The 22,969-nt window shown below is 46.7% G+C and overlaps 1 protein-coding gene and 1 non-coding gene across 5 annotated transcripts in view; one reads left to right on the top strand and one right to left on the bottom strand.

The window, feature by feature from the left end:
• The window catches only part of ZSCAN2 (zinc finger and SCAN domain containing 2), a 37,632-nt gene extending 29,645 nt beyond the window's left edge, over positions 1-7,987 (bottom strand). For 2 of the 4 annotated variants that reach the window (XM_070494802.1, XM_014842615.3), the window contains exons 1-2: positions 7,296-7,429; positions 5,288-5,797 (exon numbers count right to left, since the gene is read on the bottom strand). In XM_070494802.1, the coding sequence (XP_070350903.1) occupies positions 5,288-5,693 (406 nt within the window). In that variant the 5' untranslated portion in view covers positions 5,694-5,797; positions 7,296-7,429. Of the gene's footprint in view, positions 1-5,287; positions 5,801-7,295; positions 7,432-7,904 lie in introns of those variants that run through there. The other 2 variants (XM_070494795.1, XM_044760942.2) reach the window with 2 other exon arrangements.
• A 14,486-nt stretch (positions 7,988-22,473) lies between these two features.
• LOC123283697 (U6 spliceosomal RNA) lies at positions 22,474-22,580 on the top strand. The gene has a single exon (XR_006524363.1). It is a non-coding gene; the product is annotated as a U6 spliceosomal RNA (small nuclear RNA).
• The last annotated feature ends 389 nt before the right edge of the window (positions 22,581-22,969 follow it).

Raw genomic sequence — 22,969 nt, forward strand, 5'->3', positions numbered from 1 at the left:
GCGTGGGCTCCAGCACCCCAAGAGATTCCGACGTGTGGCCAAGTTTGAGAACCAGAGGTCTAGGGTGGTGGATCTCAAACTGGAGACTGAATCAGGATCCCCTGGATGGCTTGTTAAAGCCGAGAACCGAACCCCACCTCAAGTTTCTGGTTCAGCAGGTCTGGGGCGGGGCCCAGGAATTTCATTTTTAACACATTTCCAGATGATGCTGATAGGGCTGGTCCAGGGACCATGCACCGCACCAATGCTCAGAGGATTTATACGTCAGGAATTTATCACTTTTTTTTTTTTTTTCCTGAGGAAGTTTAGCCCTGAGCTAACTGCTGCCAATCCTCCTCTTTTTGCTGAGGAAGCCTGGCCCTGAGCTAACATCCGTGCCCATCTTCCTCCACTTTATATGTGGGACGCCTACCAGAGCATGGCTTGCCAAGCGGTGCCATGTCCACACCTGGGATTCCAACCGGCGAACCCCAGGCCACCGAAGCAGAACGTGCACACTTAACCGCTGTGCCACCAGGCCAGCCCAGGAATTTATCACTTCTAAGCCCACGAATTTCCCCTTTGCTCCCCTCTGGTGTCAGCAGTTTCTTTTTTGGGTGACAGGGGCTTCTATGAGATGAAATGTATCTGTTAAGAGAGGAGCATTTCCCCTTTCACTCTGTTGTTGTAACCACACTGGTCTGGGGTTATGGCGGGGAGGCCGCTGTGGATGAGTCCACTGGCCTCCAGCTCTTAAGATATTTTCTGCTTACCTCATACAGAAAGTGGGATGAACCTGGGCGGAGCAATCAGAGAACAGTTTGGGGACAGGCTGTCTCAATCCTACAGCGACTCTACTTGCTGAACCAAAATGGAGCCCTACAACTTCAGAAATGACTTCCGGCCCCAGGCCACTCACTGATGTGGGACAGTCTGAGAGGTACGGTTTGGCTGCCAACTCCTAGAATTTGAGACATTTTCATGATTTACAAGAACAAATATTGTATATTCAGGATTGTTCTGGAAAATCTGGGTTGTCATTCCTCAGATCACCAACAACAAAAAAAAAGGAAGTGTTCTGGTTTTTATGTTGGTAATTTGTAACATGTCATAGAGATAAGTGACGCTTTTCATAAATAATCTGTCAATGTGCCTGTGAAACACAGGCTGAAAACACAACTGCCCAGCATGAGCTCTGTGGGCCAAGCTCATCTCAACCGAAAGACCCCATCACGGGAGAGGTGGTCTCCACAGGACCAGTAACGCCTACTGTGGCATTATGGTGGCCCTCAACAGCTCCGTTTTCTCTGTCACTTAGTCACTGGAGTATATGGATGTGACCAGCTCCCCCTCTCGACAGCCTTTCAGGCAAATGTCCTCCCCTGGAGTGTGGATCGGCCGTCCCCTAGGTTTCCAAACCCAAAGCTCGTCCTAAGTAAATACTGTCGGTCCCACCGCCATTCCTGCAGTTGGGCTGGACGACACCAAGTGGAAAAGGCCACCTACTAGGCCAGGTAGGGAGGATATCTGGGAGCCTCTGATATCTGACAAATGGGAATGGCACGTACCGCCATACTCAGAAACATGTTCTCTATTTGTAATAATATTTTTGTTAACAGCATAAGTGTGATAGTATTCACTGGGTTTGCTGAATATAAACAAAGGATTAACATGGGAGCTTCTAAGAACAGAAACCCCGCAGGCCAGGAGTAAGTGCTCGCTGCTGGACTAAGCTGCCTGACTTGCCTACCGGCTGGAGCATCCTCCCCGATCCAAGCTGAGTCTCACCCATCCTCCCTTCCCCGATTCACAAGTATCCTGGCTATGCTCTCCCAAATGTGGGCATGACCTCTTTTTGTTTTAAAAAGAAAAGCTTAGCGAGGCTTTCTCAGTGAAAGGCAGATGAGCCTGGGACCAAGCAGCTCTGTCCGCCTCCTTCACAGACTGAGCAGGGGAGCCTCCCACACCTGCAGGAAGGTGGGAAGCATCCTTTGACTCATCCCAACGATGCTTATTGAGTTCCCATTATGTGTAGGCCACTGCGCTGGGTACTATGTGAGCTGAAAAAAAAAAAAGAAGAATATAGAAAGAAAAAGAAAAAAGACAGGCTCCTTGTCTTCTGGGATTTTACAGGTTCTAAAAGAAATAAGACAAGGATTCATACAAATAGAAAACAAGATGGAATATGATAAAAAGTCGGAAGAGAAGGGGAATCCGAATGTTCTGAGGGAGACGGCTTCTGGCAGAGGCGATCAAGATGCTCCCAGGTGGGTGGAAGTGAGGACAGGGAAGAGGGACCAGAAGTAAGGACGGCTTTATGGAGTGGGTCCCCAAGCCTGTACGCTCAAAGGACGACCAGGATATCATCAGAGGGATGGGACAAAGCCACTCCACGTCAAAGTTCAGGAGCACAGAAGAATGCTAGAAGGCACAGCCTACGTTCAAGAAACAGCAAGACCTGGTCCAAATGGAGCAGGGGCTGCAGCAACAGGACCAGGGGACCGGCTGCAGGGCCGGGTGGGCCAGGTCACACAGGGCCACGGGGTCCAAGTAGAACAAGGAGGGCACGCTTGATTTGGAGACGCTGGGGAACTCATGAAGATTTTTAGCAGGCGATCACTCAGGTGGGCATGAGCAGCTGCCACGAAGGGGAAGGAGGCTGCGGGCAGGTTCCACTTGGAGGCTGCCACAAGAGTTCAGATGAGAAACACAAGAGCCGGAGTTCGGGCTGGGTGTGGGGATTAGGATGTCCTTGGGAAACACTCACAGACAGAGATGAGCTTCAACTATTAATACAGGTCCAATCTTCACTGGAATGATAAGATACTTTACCCGCGGGCACCTAAAGGTGACTGCTAGTCAAGTATTAAACCACCACTGTCTAACCAGGCCTTGAAATGTCCTGTGCGGGGTAAACGTGTCCAAAGGTCCCGAGCTGGACAAGCAGAATAGAGGCCAAGTGGTCTGATGTTGAGTAAATGTTTGAGAAGCGATGAAGACGAGTGCAGAGGTTCCTCGGAGCAACCACGAGGAAGGCCAGGAGCATTTATTAAACAGACGAAGACCAACACAGAGGATCTCAAGGCAGAAGTCAGAGGACTAAGATGGCTGGGAAGTCCTTCCGGGGAAGGACGCCAGGCACGAAGCCCCTGCAGCAAGCCGGGTGGGGAGGGCTGTCGCAGTGGACACCTGCGATCACCTCAGAGACACCGTCTGAGATGGACCCTCTGCTCTGCGACCTCCCCAACTGAACAACAACCCTGGGGGCCTCAGCCTAGTATCTGACCGAAGATGCTCAAGTTCATTACAAACTCGTCACATCCATCAGGAGGCAAGCGAACCAAGTTTTTAGATAGGATGAGAGGTTTTTGTTTTTTTAAATAGGAAGAGCAAAATTAAAAGCTATTTTTCAGGGCCAAAGAAAATCAGGTACTTTGCTTCAAATAAAACCTAAGATCCACCAAAAACATGTAGAAGCCAACAGACTGGAGCTTGAATCCTGGCCCCACCACTGACCACCTGTGTGACCTCAAGTAAGGGCTCAACTTTGCTGAACTTCCATTTTCCCATCTGTAAGATGACAGTCCCACCCACTTCACAGGACTGTTAGTGAGACGGACGTGTAAGGTGCCCACTGCGGGCTGGGCTCACAGTAGGCCCTCAATGTCAGTCTCTTGCTCCAAAAGACAGCTCTATTCATATCTCCCAAGTCCCTGAGGGCTGTCACCACCTCTGCCCCCAAACACCTTCCCTTTCCTTCTCTTCTCTTCCCAGTCTTCTGAATCCTCCAGATGAGACGCCCCTGAGTTAGTCACCTTCGTCTTAGTCCACGTCTGCATCACTCTTAACAACACCCACTGGGCACTATCCCTTTGCCTCATGGATGTGATGAAACGTTTGGGAACACAGGCCATGTCCTCGGACCCATGAGTTCAAATCCTGGTTCCGCCTGGCACCAGCTGCACGATCTGAAGGAAATCGCTTAACTTCTCTGGTGATGATAATCTCGATTATGGCCCAAGTTTCCCCTGGTTTTGCATATCAGGGGCTAGGCACACCGCCTGGCCCACAGAAAGGGACTGACAAACACTCGCTCTTTCGACTGTTAGTTCTTTCTCTCACATGTATTCAATCTCCCCCGGCCCCCCAACGTCCCCACCTCAGCCCGGCCCATATCACTGCACCCCCGTGTCTAGACGGCTTCCTGGCTGCCCTCCTGCCTCTAATCGAACCTACATCCTGTTGCCAAACTCAGCTTCCTCCCGTGCCCCCGGGTCCTAGTTCAAGAGCCTGCTGAGGCCAAGGACACCAGCCCAAACCTCCACCAGTCCTTCCCCCATATTACTCCCTACCACTTCCTAAAAGCACCGCCACTGCAATCAGCCAGCCTCCAACTGTCACCTGAAGGAATGAGCTGTGCCCCCTCGGAGCCTCGGCCACCACACCCTCCTCCTCCCCTGCACCCTTCAAATTCTGCTCCAGCCTGCAACCTCCTGCTGCAGTTTCAGACCCTCCGTGAGGCCTCCCCTGACCAATCCCCACCTCTCCCCGTTCCTTTCTCTGAACTTCTGCAGTTCTCATCAGCACAAGGCAGCCATTTCCCACGGGGTCTTCAACAGTCCTAAGGGCACAGGTAGACCCGAAGCAAAGATTTGGTCATCAAGGGAGTCGAGATTACGACTGAAGCCCACAATGGAGACAGACTGGTGAAATGGCATGCCTGGATGCCGCAACGTGTTAATAACGCAGGAGACAAACCTATTAACCACTGCAAAGAGCTCCCACTTAAAGTGACTCTTTTAAGAGCCTAGGACGACCTTATACCACAGAAAGTCCCTAGTTATTAGCTGGTTTACTTGCCCTTTATCTTGGTTTCATAAAAAAATCACTTTTTAAAAACAGGACTTGGTTTTTCTAACTGCTGGAACGTCAAATATTTGGGATGTTTATTGCATGACCAAGTGAAGGTTCCAAGGGGTGGTTTGTAGGGTCTTCAGCCCCTCCCCCCATAACCTAAATCAGCTTCCCAACCTCTCCAAATAAACAAAAGTAAAAACTATGCTAACTATGCAAATTTAGCTCCAAGAATAGTCCTCTAAGCTCCTCTTATGCTGAAATTCTGGAACTGTCCCTGCACACAACAAGGGCATTAAAAAGGGCGACAATGTGCCAATTGCCTGCAGACAGAGCAGAGGGATGGGGCTGTCCCGAGTGCTGTCCTGGACACCACCTTCTCCTCCTCTGCAAACACCCTCCTCCACTGCTGAGGGATGCTCCCACCCTCTCCCAAGGAGGTTCAGCATCTCACCACTGGCCCGAAGGGTCTGGGTCAAGTCTTCCACCAGGGCCACTGCCTCCTCGCTGCTTTCGGGCCGATGCTCTTGCAGCCAGGCCTGAATTTCCCTCGGCAGCACGGTCAGCATCTGCTCCTTGGTGTGCACCTCCGGCCTCAGCCAGCGCCGACAGAGCTCTCGAAGGCGGCCAAGCGCACCCTGAGGCCCTCCCGCTACCTCCTCGTGCGGGCTGCCCTTGCCAGTGCTCTGGGGAAAGGGCTCGGACTCAGGGCCATCCTCCTGCAGGACAGCTTCCTGAACCCAGGAGTCATCCTCCAGGATCATGGTGGCGACCTCCTCCTCCGGTTCATCTTCCTCTTGAGGTACCTGAACCAAAGGGCTCAGGGGAGTGGTTACTCTGGGCATCTCTGCAGCCATCATCCACGTTCTTGGGGCAATCACTCAGGCTTCTAGTCTTGAACTTCCGTCTTCTCCAGCCAGCCTCTCTGAGAAGACACTTTTCTTCTCAAATTTCAACAAGTAGTCTGCTGAGAAATGAGAAAGAGAACCAGAATCAATAAGGAGACTGTCCTAAACGACCTAACTCATAGCAGCCCAGGACAGGCCACCAAGCGGCTCCTACATCCGCAAGTCAACACAAGTTTCCTGTCCCTCTTAAAGGAAAAATGGCTTATTCCTGAAAACGTATCTCTCTGTGGCAAGAGAAGTTAAGAAGAATCACAAGTACAAAAAAATACAGCACTTTCTTTCCAAAAGACCCAGGACTGAGTTATCCTGCCCTCAGTCTGCAGAGCGACTGACCCTGACCTAACATACAACTCAGTCACTCAACCTCACTGACCATCTAACAAGCAGATATAACACACATCCTTCGTGTCTTACCGGGACATCGGAACATCGTAAGGATTAACAATGGATCAGATGTCAAGGCACTTTGAGCCTCATTGGAAGGAAGGCAGGATCTGAACTGCATTATTACCATATATAAAAGTTATAAAATGTGCATACTCTTCGATCCAGCCATGGTCCCACAGGAATTTATCTTTAAAAATAAACATCTTTGCAAAGAGAAATTTATTTGCAAGGACACACAACCCTAGCATTGTTTCTAATTGCCAAAAAGACGACACCTTAAAAACCCAGCAGCAGGGGAATGGTTAATAAATTACGGCACATCCATACAGTAAAATGTATTAAAATCTATGCTGATGTAATAATGGCTACCTTTGGTGGCTACCGACTGAGAAGGGGCTCAAAGGAGCCTTCAGGGGTGCCGGCAATGTTCTGTATCTTGATCTGACAATGGTTCCACAAGAGCAGACATATGAAATTTAAGACCTGTGCACTCTGCAGTATGTATTTTTTAAATATTTTTAAAAATTATGCTGACAAAGATTATTAATCATTAATGATTTAAGATAATTCTCATAACATGAAAATTATGGGTAAAAACAAAACCAGCAAGGCAGAAAAACCACAGACGCAGTATGACCCCAATTCTCTTAAAAAATGAACACATATACAAGGGGGAAAATAAAAACCTGGACAGAAATCCTACAAAATGTTAAGAGCACTAAAAGTACAAACTCTTTAAAATGAAGATCAGAAAAGAACAAAAAAGCAAAACAGGTACAAGAGAACTCTTATTCGGGAGCCCGGGAAAACTGTTCCTAGTCAGCTAATTCGCTGTCTGACCCGGGGCAAGACACGCCCCCGCTGAAGCTCAGTTTCCCCATCTGCAAAACAAGCAGCTGCGCGGGATGTCGTCCCATGTGCCTCCCCGTGCAAAGCCGGGGCCCCGCTTGGATGCGCAAGGGGCTCACCGCTCGGAAGAAGAGCCGGGTCCGTTCGCTGAGCGCACCGCGCGCGCAGACCCCAGCAGCCCGCCCCGCGGGACGCGGACAGCGCCCCCGACGCCCCTCCCCCCGCAGGGCTGCCCGCACCGGCTCCAGGCCCGTTATTCCCTCGCCGCGGGCTACTCCCCTAGCCCGCGCGGCTCCAGGTCTGTCCCTCTGAGCTCACCTCTCAGGTGGCCAGTCCTGCTCCGGCGGCCGTGCCGCGTGAAGAAGCGCCCCCGGCCACGGCCCGGCCCCTCCGGATGCACCACGGCTCCGGCCCGAGGGGCACCGAGAACAATGGACGGGAGAGGCCCGCCCCCCACCGCGCTCATTGGCCCCCGAAAACGGCCCCTGGAAACTCTGCCTTCCTATTGGCCAATACAGCCCCCAGCCAGGCCGCGGGAGGGTGGCTGGGACCAAAGCATCGTGGGAGTTGTAGTCGGCCAAGACGACCAGGACCACGAGCTGGGGAGTGGAGTTGGGGTTTGCTAGCCTTGGGAACGCGAGAGGTCCAGAGGCAGGAAAATCCGCGGACTGGTCGTCAGGGTCCCCAGTGTTGGCCAGAGCTGTGACCTGGGACAGGTCATTTCACTTCTTTAAGGCCTCCGTGTACTTGTCGATAGAAAGTGAAAGTTGGATGGAGGGGCTTGAAGCTCTTTTTCAGCTGTGAACTGTGTGACAAGTAATATTGTTAGGCCCCCTCGACGGCGGAAAGCAGTCCCCGAACTGGAAAGAAATCCGCACGGATTCCCGAGCCGGCCCCCTCCCGCAGCTTGCAGACTCACAAGCGCACCTGGCCTTTGCACGCCACTTTGTTGTCGCACGTGGTCTTCCTGCGGCTGGAGGAAAGCCCTGTCTCTCCTCTTGCGCCGCGGAGCTCCCATTCTCTCGTCTATCCCCTCGTCTGTGGAGCCTGCTCCATCTCGCTTCCCTAGGCAGAGACACCGCGCCCAGCACACCTGGTCGACGTCTCCATTTTGGTACTTGTCAGGGTGCTGCTTGTTGTCAATCTCAGCACTGGGAGGGGAGAAGGGAAGATTGGCCCCACAGATGGGATTCCCACGGTCGATGCTCTTGAGGAAATGGTGCCTCCACACGGTATGACAGCAGGTGAGAAGCCTGGAAACCCAAGAGGGAAATATAAGGGGAGAAAGACAACCTTAGTGGTCTGTGATAGAACAATTGGGTACGTTTGTAGGGACAATTATTGGAGGCACACACAAATGACCGTACTTGTAGTTTTAATTTTCATCTAAATTTCATTTCGTTTTCATGAAAATTTAATTTCCATTTCATCAGTATTTGAGAAATGTTTCGGCTTTATTGGTGTTTTTAATCTCCTTTCTATGAACTGATTATCTCTTCTCCCCATTTTTAAATTGAATTTATTTGTAAGAGCTCTTTGTATGTTAAGAAAATGATTGGTTCGTTTGTCACAGTAGTTGTTACTATTTTTCTCAGTTTGCTGTTCTTTTTTTTTTTTTTTTGCTGTTTTTTGATATAGAAATATGACGATTTCCATGCCATCAAATTTGTCGATCTTGTCTTTTTATAGGTTCTCAGTTTTGTGTCATTCTTAGAAAGTTCTCTGCACCACTCCGAAGATTATTTGAATTTCACCCTTTTTTCACGAATTAACTCCTTTAATTAATGCAACTATAAAGATGCAAAGTGAGGTTCAGCTCTTGAATGCTGCAGTATCCCTGGTGGCATCTTAACTTGGTAGCCTACACTGCCCACATGCAAACAGCACCACCTCGAGGCCAGCCTGAGAAGTCTGCGCTAAGCCGCTGGATGCAGCGCTGCTGACCGCCACCTCTCCAGCGGTCAGCATTCCTAGAACATGAGGTCTGCAAAGTGATTGAGGATGATAATTCTTGTATTAACAAATATTTGTTTCCCCACATTTCCATCCTCACTGGGAATGGAAATTTACACAAAAGGGGAAAGATTTGTTTGGTTGCTGGGGCACTGTTGAAACTTTCTAGCAGCCCAAGAGTTCATTTACTTCAGCTCCTATCCCAAGCCAACCCTCAACCACAAGAAACTGGCACTATCTAGTCACAGGAGAATCCTGGAGCCAGCCATCTCTGCCCTGTGCCTGATTCTCTGGGAAGCGGGTCCTGGCCAATGTCAACCGTCCCAGGTTTAGATAGAGAGCAAGTCACATTTAAGACCAATTCGTGGCCTAGTGGTTCTGGTACCCAAGCCAGTGCCCTAAGACCAGCCTGGGAGAGCAGGCAAGCCTAGAAGCACAGCCCGGTTCAGTGAGTAGGGCTGCCCCTGCAAGTGATTCCTTTCTCCATTGGCCAAACCACAGGGGTGACAGAGACTCTGTTCTACCAGTGAGCATTCTTGGTTAACAGCTTCAGAGAACTACTCTGGCTAACTTAAGTGAGAGGGACTTATTGAAAGAATATCAGGGAACTCACAGCGTAAGTGGGAGCTGAAGGGACCAGGCTTGAGAACAGTTGGGAAGCAAGAACGAGAGGATAAGGCCCCCAAAACCACAGCAACGATCTCAGCAGAAACAGTCTGGCCTGCCCGCCCCGTGAGCACTGGTGATACTACAGCCGTCTCCATTTGCCTGTCTTCCTCTCAAGGTTCCACCTTGGTTGGCTGAGTCTAAACCACAGGCCCAGCCCTGGCCCCACCAGTGAGGGGGGGGTTGGATCTGGCTCCCATCTTTCCTTACTAATAACCCCACAAAAAAGGCAGCGTCTCCAATCCGGAGACTGAAGGCCTATTAGGAAAAACTGGACAGGCAGAAACGACCTGTGTCGCTACTTGTCTTCGAATGCTGAGCAAGAAGAGACCTTGCCCCAAGGAATGCTCCAGCCAAGGCGTTGGTGGAGCTTCCAGGTCATTAGAGTTGATGAGATGATAAGGATGGGGATGGGCAGAACCGGCTTTTCATACCTGGTCCAGATCAGGGTCAATGACCCCTGAGCAGATGAGGCCAGGGCATTGAGGTAGAGGGGCCTTTGGGCCCTGAGGATGCAGGAGGTAACTCCCCCTACCCAAGACCCCCACCATAGCTTAATCCAACCTACTTCCTTGATGTCAGAGTGAGAGGGGAGTCTTTTCTGGTTGTGCGAAGTGGGTGTGTCATTTTTGCTAGTTATGCCGCAGAGCCAGGGCCAGTAAATGTGATTGGGAAAAGGCCATTTAAGTGGACAGTGTCGTAGGATGCTGTGAGACTGGCCTAAAGCGAAGGAAAAGACCAAGGGGGCTCACAGTAGGAATGCCCAGACAGGAAGAGAACTAGAGAATGAGATCAGGGGAACATTTTAACGAGGGAAGAGTGAAATTCAGTCCACAGCAGTCACTGAACAATTGTGAAATTAAGTATCACGTGTCACATGCCTGTGGAAAAAGAAGAGATAGAGCAGGATTTTTTTGTTTGTTTAGAACGGAATTTTTTTCACCGCCCCCTGCCCCCACCCCCACCACCAAGGCCGGTATCTTTTCCTGTTTTTCCCGAGTGGTTTGTATTTAGTATTTAGTATGCCCTTTGGACCCTGTGCTGCTCCTGGGGATGCTGGCTTTTCTCTGTCTCAGTTGTCCTGTGCTGTCCTGGGCTGCTCCAGCCCCTTCGTGCCAAGAAGAATGAGGAGAATGGATTTACAGCCTTCAGCCAGTTCCCATGCCCTATTCTGAACTGCTCTATTCAAGGATATTTCTGGGAAGACACAAGGGTGCCCTGGGCTGAACAGAATGACTTGGGAGGCGGCCCCAGTGTGGGGCTGTGCCTGCCAAGACACAGAAGCATGAGTGGCTTGAGACAGGGCGTGTTTTAGAGAGAATCTAGCTCCATAATCTTCAGTGTCCCCCAAGATATTAGAAGTAAAGACTAATTATAAAGATAGCAAGAAAAAAACAAGAAAAAACTTTAAATACATGCATGCACATGTGTGTATGTGCACACACACACACACGAGCAACCTGAATTATTTTTAATTACAAAACTAATGCACTCAGAAATCAGAAAGACAAGTAAAAATAAATTTGAGCACAAAATTAAAAAACATCTGCGTAGCATAATAGGCGGTAAATGAAGTAAAAAGGAAATGACGAAGTAGGGGAAATAGCTATAACACATGTGACAAACTGACAGCAAATTTCTAATTTACTATGAGTTTATACTAATGAGCATAAAAAAGACCAAGACCTCAATAGAAAAATGGGTAAAGGATAAGAATAAGCAAGTCACAGAGAGAGGGAGAGGGGAAAACAGCTCAAACCCACTAATAATTTTTAAAATGCAAATAAAAACAAATACAGAGGCTGGCCTTGTGGCCAAGCAGTTAAGTTCACGTGCTCCGCTGCAGGCGGCCCAGTGTTTCGTTGGTTCGAATCCTGGGCGCAGACATGGCACTGCTCATCAAACCATGCTGAGGCGGTGTCCCACATGGCACAACTAGAAGGACCCACAACGAAGAATATACAACTATGTACCGGGAGGCTTTGGGGAGAAAAAGGAAAAAAATAAAATCTTTAAAAAAAAAAACAAATACAGATATCATTTTTCTCCAACAGTATTGAGTATTAGCAACAATTTTAAAGTGTGATAATGCACAGTAGTGTTGACAGTGAGGAAAATAATTCATTCTCCTACCATGGGTGAGAGTATAACTGGTGGAGTTGACACCAGCCCAACACAAGATTTTGACATAAGGGAAGCCATATTGTAGAAAAGAAACCATATGGGGCTGGCCCCGTGGCCGAGTGGTTAAGTTCACGCGCTCCACTGCAGGCGGCCCAGTATTTTATTGGTTCGAATCCTGGGCGCAGACATGGCACTGCTCATCAAACCACGCTGAGGCGGCATCCCACATGCCACAATGAGAAGGACCCACAACGAAGAATATACAACTATGTACCAGGGGGCGTTGGGGAGAAAAAGGAAAAAAATAAAATCTTAAAAAAAATGAAACCGTACTGTAACTCTGAATGACCCCTGATTAACCAACCCAGACATGCGCTCTAGATTTTGTGACCCCTCCCAGCTGCTGTAAGTTGATAACTTTGTTGTTTTGAGTTCCTTAGGAATGTGATGACCCCCACGCAGAGAGTCTATGCTGATAGCCATCAACAATGACAACTGAAAGATCAGGGTATAGGGCATTGCTCCATTCTCTGATGCATGTCCAGTAAAACAAAGGACTATCAGGAACTAAGACTAGAAGTCTACCCCCACCCAGAGATCAGATGGAGGTCCCCATCCAGTGACAAGATGCCTCCCCCACCAAAGACCAGTCCCCTATATAACTGGCCTGTAGTCTTTGTTCTGTGAGACGATTCTTTCAGACATTAGTTGGCCATCTTTCCCTTTGCTAGCAAGCTGTAATAAAAAGCCTTTTCTCTCCTATCACCTTGCCTCTCAACTATTGGCACGTCTTGTGGTGGGCAGATGACCCCTCCCCACGTTGGGCGTAACCTGGTCATTTTGGAAGATGACCCAGCAATGCTGTTGCTAGGAATATATCCTATAGATATGATCATAAAAATATGCCAAGATAGGTACAAGAATGTTTATTACAGCAATATTTATAACAAAAAGTTGAAATAATTTAAATGTTTACAGACAGAGGCAGATAAATAATGTCTGGAACGTCCATCCTTGGAATTCTACTTAGCCTCTTGAATAAGATTTATGTCTATATGGTAATCTAGAAAGATCTCCAGATGGGTGAAGAAAGCAAGGAGCAAGACAGTTTGCATATATTATGATACATTTTGTGAAGAAATGTAATGGAAAGAAATATTTAATGTATGTGCTGAGAGATACCTAATACATTTTTCTTGTTGCATACACACAAGAAAGTGTGTGTAATGGGGATTAGCTTTATCTAGAGGGACTGGAAAAAGAGCAGAGAGATTTTTTTCTTTTAATTTTATAGTTTCCTAAAATGTTTGACATTTTACCAAGTGCGTGCATTTATTATTATTTTTTTAAATAATAATGTTAGAGTTGAGGAATTTTGTGTTGTTTCCTCTTATAAGTTTTTGTATTTAAAAAACCACTGATGAGGATGCAGAACAACTGGAGCTCTCATCATTGCTAGGGGGAGTGCAAAATGGTACGGCCACTTTGGAAGACAGTTTGGTGGTTTCTTAGCAAAACTAAACACACTCTTGCCATACAATCCAGCAAATCATGCTGCTTGGTATTTACCCAAAGGAGATGAAAACTTCTGTCCACATAAAAACCTGCACATGAATATTTACAGCAACTTTATTCATGATTTCCAAACTTGGAAGCAACCAAGAGGTCCTTCGGTAGGTGAGTGGATAAATAAACTGTGGTCCATCCAGACAATGGAATATTATTCAGCGCTAAGAAGACAGGAGCTGTCAAGCCATGTAAAGACACGGAGGAACCTTAAATACATATGACTAAGTGAAAGAAGCCAATCTGAAGAGCTGAAAAGGCCACACACTGTATGATTCCAACTCTATGACAGTCTGGAAAAGGCAAACTATGGAGACAGTGAAAAGATCAGTGGTAGCCAAGGGTTGTGGTGGGGAGGGCAGGAAGGGACGAATGGGTGGAGCACAGAAGATTTTTAGGGCAGTAGAAATACTCCCTATGTTACTATAATGATGGATACGTGTCGTTATACATTTGTCCAAACCCAGAGAATGTACAACACAAGTGAACCTTAATGTAAACTGTGGACTTTGGGTGATAATGGTGTGACAGTGTAGGTTCATCAGTTCTAACAGGCGTACCACTTTGGTAGAGGATGCTGACAAAGGAGGAGGCTATGCGTGAGTTGGGACAAGAGGATATAGGAAATCTTTGTACCTTCCTTTAAATTTTGCTGTCAACCTAAAACTGCTCTGAAAAAATAAAGTCTTTAAAAATAATAAAAAAGGGGCTGGCCCCGTGGCCGAGTGGTGCGCTCCACTGCAGGTGGCCCAGTGTTTCGCTGGTTTGAATCCTGGGCGCAGACATGGCACTGCTCATCAAACCACGCTGAGGCAGCGTCCCACATGCCACAACTAGAAGGACCCACAACGAAGAATATACAACTATGTAGCAGGGGACTTTGGGTAGAAAAAGGAAAAAAATAAAATCTTTTAAAAAAAATGTTTAAAAACAAATAATAATAAAAAATTAAAAAATCACAGTAACATACCACGGTACACCCTTTATATGGGAAAAATAAATATTTTTGTTACAACTAAACAAAACAAAAAAGCAAAGGGATATATGCTTATTGTTGCAATTTTGGAAAATACAGTAGCATTTAAAAAGATAATAAAAATCATGTATAATCTCAATACTCAAACATAACCTCTGTTGCTATTGTGGTTTCTTTCATCTTTTTTTCTATGCATACGAACGTGGCCAATATGAACTGTACCACGACAATCAGGATACTTAAAAAAATTTTTGCAAAATGAATGAAACTAAAACTAGCTCTAGCCTCTAACTGATGAATTAGTCGACTGCCTCCTCCTTGGAGCTCCCCCTCTCTTGGACGCCCAGGACCCTAGGTTTATGTAACACGCCAAGGAGTCCTGTGGATACGCACACCTGTGCCAGAACGGCCCAGGCGTCCCAAGGTCTGGAAGGCTGTTTCTGTAATTGCTTTTCCCACCACAAGGTGTCACTCTCTGATGCCCCTGCATCTTCTCATCCAGGTGACACTGCAGGCCAGTCTGGCAGAGGTGGGCCTGTTAGGTCCTTGGGAGGAAGAATTCCACTCTCTGGGCATCAGCTGATCCAGAGCCCTTTACCAGCTCCCAAGGCCTCATTCCTAGTGCCCAACCCTTCCAGGCCCCATCTGCCTCTCCCCTCCAAGCCTGTCCCACACATCTCGGGGCTGACTCAGACAGACACCAGTTCTAGACAACCAAGCACATTCTCTCTCTTGCCTAGGGGTTTTCACCCTTAAAACAGACTGGGCTACTTCCCTCCTGGGCCCTAGAACTACAGATTCCACCCTACCACCAAGAGCGACTTCCAATCGATTTTCTGGGGATCTCATACCATCTCACTTTGTGTGCCTTTTCACCCAAAAGGTTGTTTAGGTCCCCACCTTCCCTGACAATAGGGCCTGATTGCCTCCAGGGTGGCCAGCCCTTCAAAACAGCTAAATTCTAAACAGTTAAATTCTATTTACCTGCCACGGAGGGAGGGGACCTTCAGGATGAGTTACCTCCCCAGGAGAAGACTTTCTGGCATTCTTTTAGCAGAGCGTGAAAAAACAACCCACAAGGTACACCTTCAGCACAGTATCTGCTACATACGAGCATACTGCGCATGTTTCTATATAGTTGTAAACATAACATATTGTTAACCGAAAAATAGAGAACCAAAATGAGAAGCAGTGAGGCATTTGTTTAGGGATAAAAGAATTGTATTTCGGGGAGCACAAAATTCAGGTAGAAATGCAAAAAGTGTCCTGATTATAGGAGAGGGGCTTACGGTTTTTATGGGAAAAGGGAAGGACGAGTTGAGTCATATTAAAGAATTTATTGACACTGGTTGAGGTCAGGCTGGGTTTGTACGCAGAGACTGGCTTGAGGTTCCATCATCGGGCAAAAGGCCAGACTTGTACTTCATTGATTGCTCAGTGATCGGTCATCAGCAAAGTCCAGTTTCAACACTCCTTACAAACAAGCTATCCTTGTCCTTACTGACTTCTTGGACTGTGGGCGGTTTGGTCTGGTTTGGTTTGGAAAATAAAACAAGACGTGCAAGGCAGCTCCTCTGAAATGGCTGCTCCCGCTCTGTTTTAGGATGGCTCCACTCGTGTCATCTTTCGCAGTTCATAAAGCCAGATCCTCGCTTTTCATACAATATATCCTGACCATTGTCCCATATCATTACAAATTCTTCATAAACATTATTTCTAATGGTTGAATGATCTTTTCACTACATGGTTCTATTGTAATTTTTGCAATGCTTTACCTACTACCAGACACTGGTTATTTCCAATTTTTTGCTATATTGACTATTCTTGTACATACATCTCTGTACGTATTTCTGGTTATTTCCTTATGAGAGACCTAGTATTGGAATTACTGAGTTAAAAACGTTTGTTAGGTCCTGGGGCCAGCCCTGTGGCTGAGTGGTTAAAATTCCTAGCACTCTGCTTTGGTGGGCCGAGTTCGAGGGTTCAGATCCCGGGCGTGGACCTACTCCACTCTTCAGCCATGCTGTGGAGGCATCCCACATACAAAAAATAGAGGAGGTTTGGTACAGATGTTAGCTCAGGGCTAATCTTCCTGACTCAAAAAAAAAAAAAGAGGAAGATTGGCAATATATGTTAGCAGCTCAGGGTGAATCTTCCTCACCAAAAAAAAAAAAAAATTGTAAGCCCTTTTATTTATTTATTTTTTATTTATTTTTTATTTTTTTAAAGATTGGCACCTGGGCTAACAACTGTTGTCAATCTTTTTTTTTTTTCTGCTTTATCTCCCCAAAACCCCCCTATACATAGTTGTATATCTTAGTTGCAAGTCCTCCTAGTTGTGGGATGTGGGACGCCGCCTCAACGTGGCCTGACGAGCAGTGCCATGTCCGCGCCCAGGATCCGAACCCTTGGCCACCACAGCACAGCACGGGAACTTAACCACTCGGCCATGGAGCCGGCCCCTGCAAGTCCTTTTATTCATGCTGCAAAAAGACTTCCTAGAAAGCATACATCATTATGTACTGCTAGCAGCAGCAAGCAGGATATAGAACACTTACCTTACTGAACCCTTATCAAAAGTAACAAAAATGATTTTTAAAAATCTCTAACAATTGGATAAGTGAAAAAGAGTTTATATATATATGTATATGCATATATATATATATATATTTTTTTTTTTTTTTTTGCTGAGGAAGATTTGCCCTGAGCTAACATCTGTTGCCAATCTTCCTCTATTTTTTGTATGTGAACCACCATCACATCATGACCACTGACAGATGAATGATGTAGGTCCACGCCTGGGAACCAAACCAGGGCCGCCAAAGCAGAGCATAAAGAACTTAACCACTAGACCACCAGGGCTAGCCCCTAAAACCTTGTCTTTTTTTTTTGAGGAAGATTAGCCCTGAGCTAACATCTGCTGTCAATCCTCCTCTTTTTGCTGAGGAAGACTGGCCCTGAGCTAACATCTGTGCCCATCTTCCTCTACTTTATATGTGCGACGCCTGCTACAGCATGGCTTGACGAGTGGTGCACAGGTCCGTGCCGAGGATTTGAACCTGTGAACTCCGTGCCGCCGAAGCAGAGTGTGCGAACTTAACTGCTGCACCACCTGGCCAGCCCCTAAAAGCTTATCTTTAAACATCACCTGTATTCAAGGCATAAATTAGTAGGTCATGGCCTGGATTCATTCTGGAAATAGTTTATTTTCAAGGTCTGAGTTTACTTAGGGCTAGGACAGACTGACGGTTCATAATTATGAATCATCAAGAAAAGCTGGATGTACTTTTTGTGCTTAGGAAACATAAAGAAATATCTTCATATACGTTTCCAAATTTCCAATAAAACAAGATGCATTCCATACACTGTAGTCTTTCTGTTTTGTTTCCTCCTCATCTTCTTCTTGAGGCCCTAATACCTGAGAAGTAAGCTGGTGGGGAGTTCCCTGAGGGCAAGCACTGTTTTCATTCATTTCTAGTAGCAGGTTCCCAGTTGACTCAAAACTTTTGTAAAATTAAGCAATTTCTTAGTGATGCGAAAGTTTTTATGCGTAGAAGGGAATCAGGCAGGCCTCAAGGAGGAAGAGGAGAGAGAGAACCTCCCCCAGGCTGGGCAGCCCAGGGCACTGAGGCCCAGACGTTCCTGTCCCTCTTCATCGTCCCCATCTCCTTCCCGCTCCCCAGGCCAGTCAGACGGCAGAACCCAGCACGACAGGAGGAAAGAGAGTGGCAGATGGAACTGGGGTGGGAGCCGTGCTGGGTGGAGAGGCCCCTCTCTGGCTGGGCAGCGTGGGAGCTGCTTCTCCCAGCCTGAGAGTTGCAAAAGTGGATAGCAGGGAATCCTCTGCTTGGGGAATGATACATTGGATATATTAGAAAGCTGAAGAACGGGAATTCAGGGCACTAGCAAGAGTATGGTTAAAGAGCCGACCACCAGGGCTAGACTGAGTGGGAGGTAGAAAAGGAACTATTGTAAACAAGGAAGCAGAAGAGGCTGTGGTCTAGATAAAGGGCAGTCCCAGTCACCACGAGGGAAAGGAAGAGACGGAGCCAGGAGATTGGAGTTGGGGTCCTGAAGTGGAAGAAGCTTCCTGATGTGGCTGAACCTTTGGAGGTTGAGTAGATGGAGGTGTCAGTCATTGAGTAGAGGCAGTGAAGGGACCATGAGCACAGGGGGTGGAAATGTAATCAACATTATGCTGAGGTCACTGAGGATGAGGGCAAGACACTGGGATGAGAGAAGCCTGGGAGCCACGTCCCAAAGCCATCACAGGAGGCTGCAGAGTGGCCTGGAGTAGTTCTTGGCCAAGGCGTGACACTCGTGGATGGGTGTGGTCGCTTGTAGGGGATGCTGGAGCAGTACAACTAGCCCTAGGAAGTGTGCCTCAGCTGAACCGTGCCACCATCCACGTAGCAGCTGCAACCCCAAATCTAGAAGGCAGTGCTTTGTGTGGGGCCAAGATCAGTAGGTGACAATGGAGAGGCCACGTAGATGTCCTGCTGATAACTATTGTTGGATTTGGGGGAGCTCAGTAAGCAATTCCCCTCTTTTCCTCTTCTGGGTTTAGAATGAATTGAGAGATGGCTTCAGATGGAATTCATTCAGATGGATTATTCACTCATCCAACAAATATTTATTGAGTACTATTAATATGTGCCAGGATGTGCTAATGATTTAGCGATGAATAAAAGAGCGAAATGCCTACCCTCACTGAGCTTACATTCTGGTTGAAAGGGATGGACAATAAAGAAAATAAATAAGTAAAACCTATGATATGTTAGAATAGACTAAAGCAGAGAAGAGAAATGGAGAATGCTGGAGGTGCAATCGTGAACAAGATGGTCAAGAGAGGCCTTGTTGAGAAGATGAGAAGCGAGAAAAGATCGGAAGAAGATGAGGGACCATCCCTTGCTGAGGCCAGACCCTCTGGCTTCTTTGAGGTCTATAAGCTAATCACGGTGATCCTATTCTCCTCGCCAGGGATTGGTTTAAGGGATCAACAGTGACCCAATTCTGACCTGTGAGATGAGAAGGGTGACCTGCCTGGGGGCTCCTGGGAATGGTGTCCGTATTCTGAAGGGGTGGTCTCTTTCTCTCTAGGGACTTTTCTGTAACCGATGTGATGTCTGAAACTGTTGCAGCCATGTTGTGGCAAGAGGGGAGCTGGCCTCAGATGGCACAGCAGAAAGACAGAAGACTCCTGGGTCTTTCTTTCTCTTGACATCAGTAAGATGGGACCATCAGTGGATGGGTCCGAACCTGGAGTTTCCCTAAGACCAATGCAAGATCTCGTCAGCCTGGGCAGTTGGTGTGTGTGGTTCAATGAATAGGTAGGTTTGTTATGATAGCTGTAATGTCAGGAAATTACATGAGAATCTGGCTGTTATGTTTTTCAGTTAAAACCTTATGAACTGGTCACTAAACATACGAAAGGATATGTAATTTCACTAAAATCCAAAAGTACACATTAAAACAAGATATCATTATATGACAATTGGCAAAATTGGCAAAAATAAAAAATGTCGATAATACCCAGTTTGATGAAGATGCAGAAAAACAAGCGTTCCATAAACTGTTGGTAGACGTGTAAATTGAGGGAGACTTTTGGAATGTGATTAGTAGTATTTATCAATATTTTTAATGGGTATACTCTTTGAATCAGCTTTGTACTTTTGGATATCTATCCTAGAGAAATATTCATGTATATGCATATAGAGACAGTACACACTGGAGGTAATACAAAAAATTGGAATCAACCTAAATGTTGATAAATAATGGAGTAGTTAAATAGATTATGGTAGCGGCCAGCCTGGTGGCATCGTGTTTAAATTCAGGTACTCCACTTTGGCGGCCCAGGATTCACTGGTTTGGATCCTGGGCGTATACCCAGCACGACTCACCAAGCCATGCTGGGGCAGCATCCCACATAGAAGAACCAGAAGGACGTACACCTAGGATATGCAACTATGTACTGGAGCTTAGGAGAGAGAAAAAAAAAAAAGAGGAAGATTGGCAACAGATGTTAGCTCAGGGCCAATCTTCTTCACCAAAAAAAAAAATATGGGAGAGCCACATTGTTTAATTCTAAGTACAGTTGGTTCTCATTATTTATGGTAGTTATGTTCTATAAAACCACTGCAAACGCTGAACTGACAAATCCAGAAGCACCTAAAGGAAACACAGGGTTAGGTTCCTGTGAGCCTCTGGTCACATTTCATCAACTAATCAATATATGACCTTGTTCTATATGTGTTTCTGTTTAAAGACACTTTACTTAATGCGTATTTCTTACAAATAACCAATTGCACAGTCCTTCGATGATTTAAAGCCAGGACCTCAGGAGGCTACTTACATCATACAGGTTCACTTGCCAACGTCCTTGTAAAACAAGGCAGTCTGATCAGCATGGTAAACCTGCTCTTCCACATAACTCTTTCCTTGTATAACATAGCAGGTATTTTTGAAATTCTCCCACAGGCTCCTGATCTGCAGAACCCGCCTTGCTGCAAATTTGATATTTTTCATGCCGTGTGGCCTCCTGAATTGTTTGAGCCAGTCAGCACTAGACGAAAAGATTTAACCTTTTCCTGACCCAATGTGACCGTAAATTTCTCTGTCTCTCAAGCCTCACAACAATGCTGTCAACTGTGCTATTACGTTGGTTGTCATCTCACGAATCCACAAATTTAGCCACTTTTTTAACCTTTCCCATAGCTTCATCACGCACTATAAATGTTTCTGTAGCACTTTCTGGAGCAGCCTCATGTACAGATCGGCTAATTTCCTCTTCCTTTTTCTAGGTGTGTGGTATTGTAGGTTCATTAACACAGAACTCACAGCCGAGGACACTACGACTCATGCCTAAATGCAGCTCCTCTAACACACGTAGTTTCTCTCTAAGGCATATCACAGCCTTCTCGATCCTGGGGACACTAGATAGCAGTTCAGCACTATCCTTGGGGGCCGTTTAAAAAGTGAAGTCAACAACAAAAAGCACAAAAGTACAAAAAATACGGCATTAAATAGACTGCAAAAAGAACACTTACTTGTTTGCAGCAGGAGAACTGGAACAAGAAGGCAGAGCGTCACCCTGTTCAACCTCAGCCGGGAACACACACATCAAGTGACTCAAATTTTTGGCGGCTGTGCGCACGTCTGCCGATGACCCCAGGAGGGCCACAGGGGTTGATTTTAGGGTTACAAATAAATTTTAGAGAGTGGGCGAACTCTCAAACGTGGAATTCTCAAATAATGAGGATGGACTGTACCTGTTAAAAGGAATAAAGTAGGTCAGTATGTATTTGCACAGAAGGATGCCTGTGATATGTATTTTAGTGAAAAAAGAGAGCTATAGAACAATATATAAAAAAACCATACAGTACAAAGGTTGAAAAAGCAAATGCTTATAAGGGCCAGACAGACAACATAAAACAGTGGGGTGCGGGGCCAGGGGAAGCCATCTGGGAATAGTGGGGGCTGGAGAGGAGCTCACCCCACCTGCAGGGGGCTGCCCATCACTCAGTGCGAGTCTTCCTTTCCAGGCAGAAGCGTGGGCCCAGTGATGCCTTCTCTTCCAAGTTTTCAGGATTTTCATGAAATATCCCAATTTAAAATGTGGGCAACAGGGGCCAGTCTGGTGGCGCAGTGGTTAAGTGAGCGCATTCCGCTTCTTGGCGGCCCGGGATTCACCAGTTCAGATCCCGGGTGCGGACACGGCACTGCTTGGCACACCATGCTGTGGTAGGCATCCCACATATAAAGTAGAGGAAGATGGGCACGGATCTTAACTCAGGGCCAGGCTTCCTCAGCAAAAAAGAGGAGGACTGGCAGCAGTTAGGTCAGGGCTAATCTTCCTCAAAAAAATAAAATAAATAAAATAAAATGTGGGCAACAAATTCAGATTTAAAAAAAAAATATTATGTGGGTCAAATAAAAGCCATTATGGGCTACATTTGGCCTTCAGGCTGCCAGATTGTGGCCTCCAGTGTGCGGGAGTATTATGAGAAAAGTACACATATGAATAGAAATGCATAGACAAAGATCTGGAAGGACACACAACCATCAGACCATTAACAGTGTTTCCCTTGAGGTAGAGGAAATGAATAGGGTTGTTGAAGGCAGGGGGTAGGTCTTCATCTCTTCTGTATTGTTTGAGATCCTGACCGTGAAAATGTGGTTATGTATTAATTATCTACTTTGAAAGAAAAAAAAGTGCTCACTTCGGCAGCACATATACTAAAATTGGAACAATACAGAGAAGATTAGCATGGCCCCTGTGCAAGGATGGCACGCAAATTCATGAAGTGTTCCATATTTTTCAAAAAAAAAAAAAAAGGGAAAGAAAGGAAGAAAAGAACCCTATGAATTGAAAGACCAAAGAATATTAGTCCTATGGCCCCCTAGGTTAGGCAATGTCAGTGCTCTCTGCCTTGGATTACCAGCCCTTGGGAAGCAAAGAATATATTTCTAACCTGCTTGTTAAATTAGCATTGCTTTAGTTATTTAGGAAATGAAGGAAACTCTACTCAAAACAGCTCCAGATCCAAAGGGGGATTTGGTGGGAAGGCACAGGGCCATCTGGTAGCATCCAGGGGCAGCAATGAAACCAGGCCCACAGGGGACCAGAACCGAAGGCTACAAGCCATATGGCCTGGCTCCAGAGCCGGCCTCCTTGTCCTCCCCTACCTGCTGTATCTGACACTTGATT

The sequence above is a fragment of the Equus asinus genome, chromosome 2 (assembly GCF_041296235.1).
Source record: "Equus asinus isolate D_3611 breed Donkey chromosome 2, EquAss-T2T_v2, whole genome shotgun sequence".
In the NCBI taxonomy this organism is placed as follows: domain Eukaryota; kingdom Metazoa; phylum Chordata; class Mammalia; order Perissodactyla; family Equidae; genus Equus; species Equus asinus.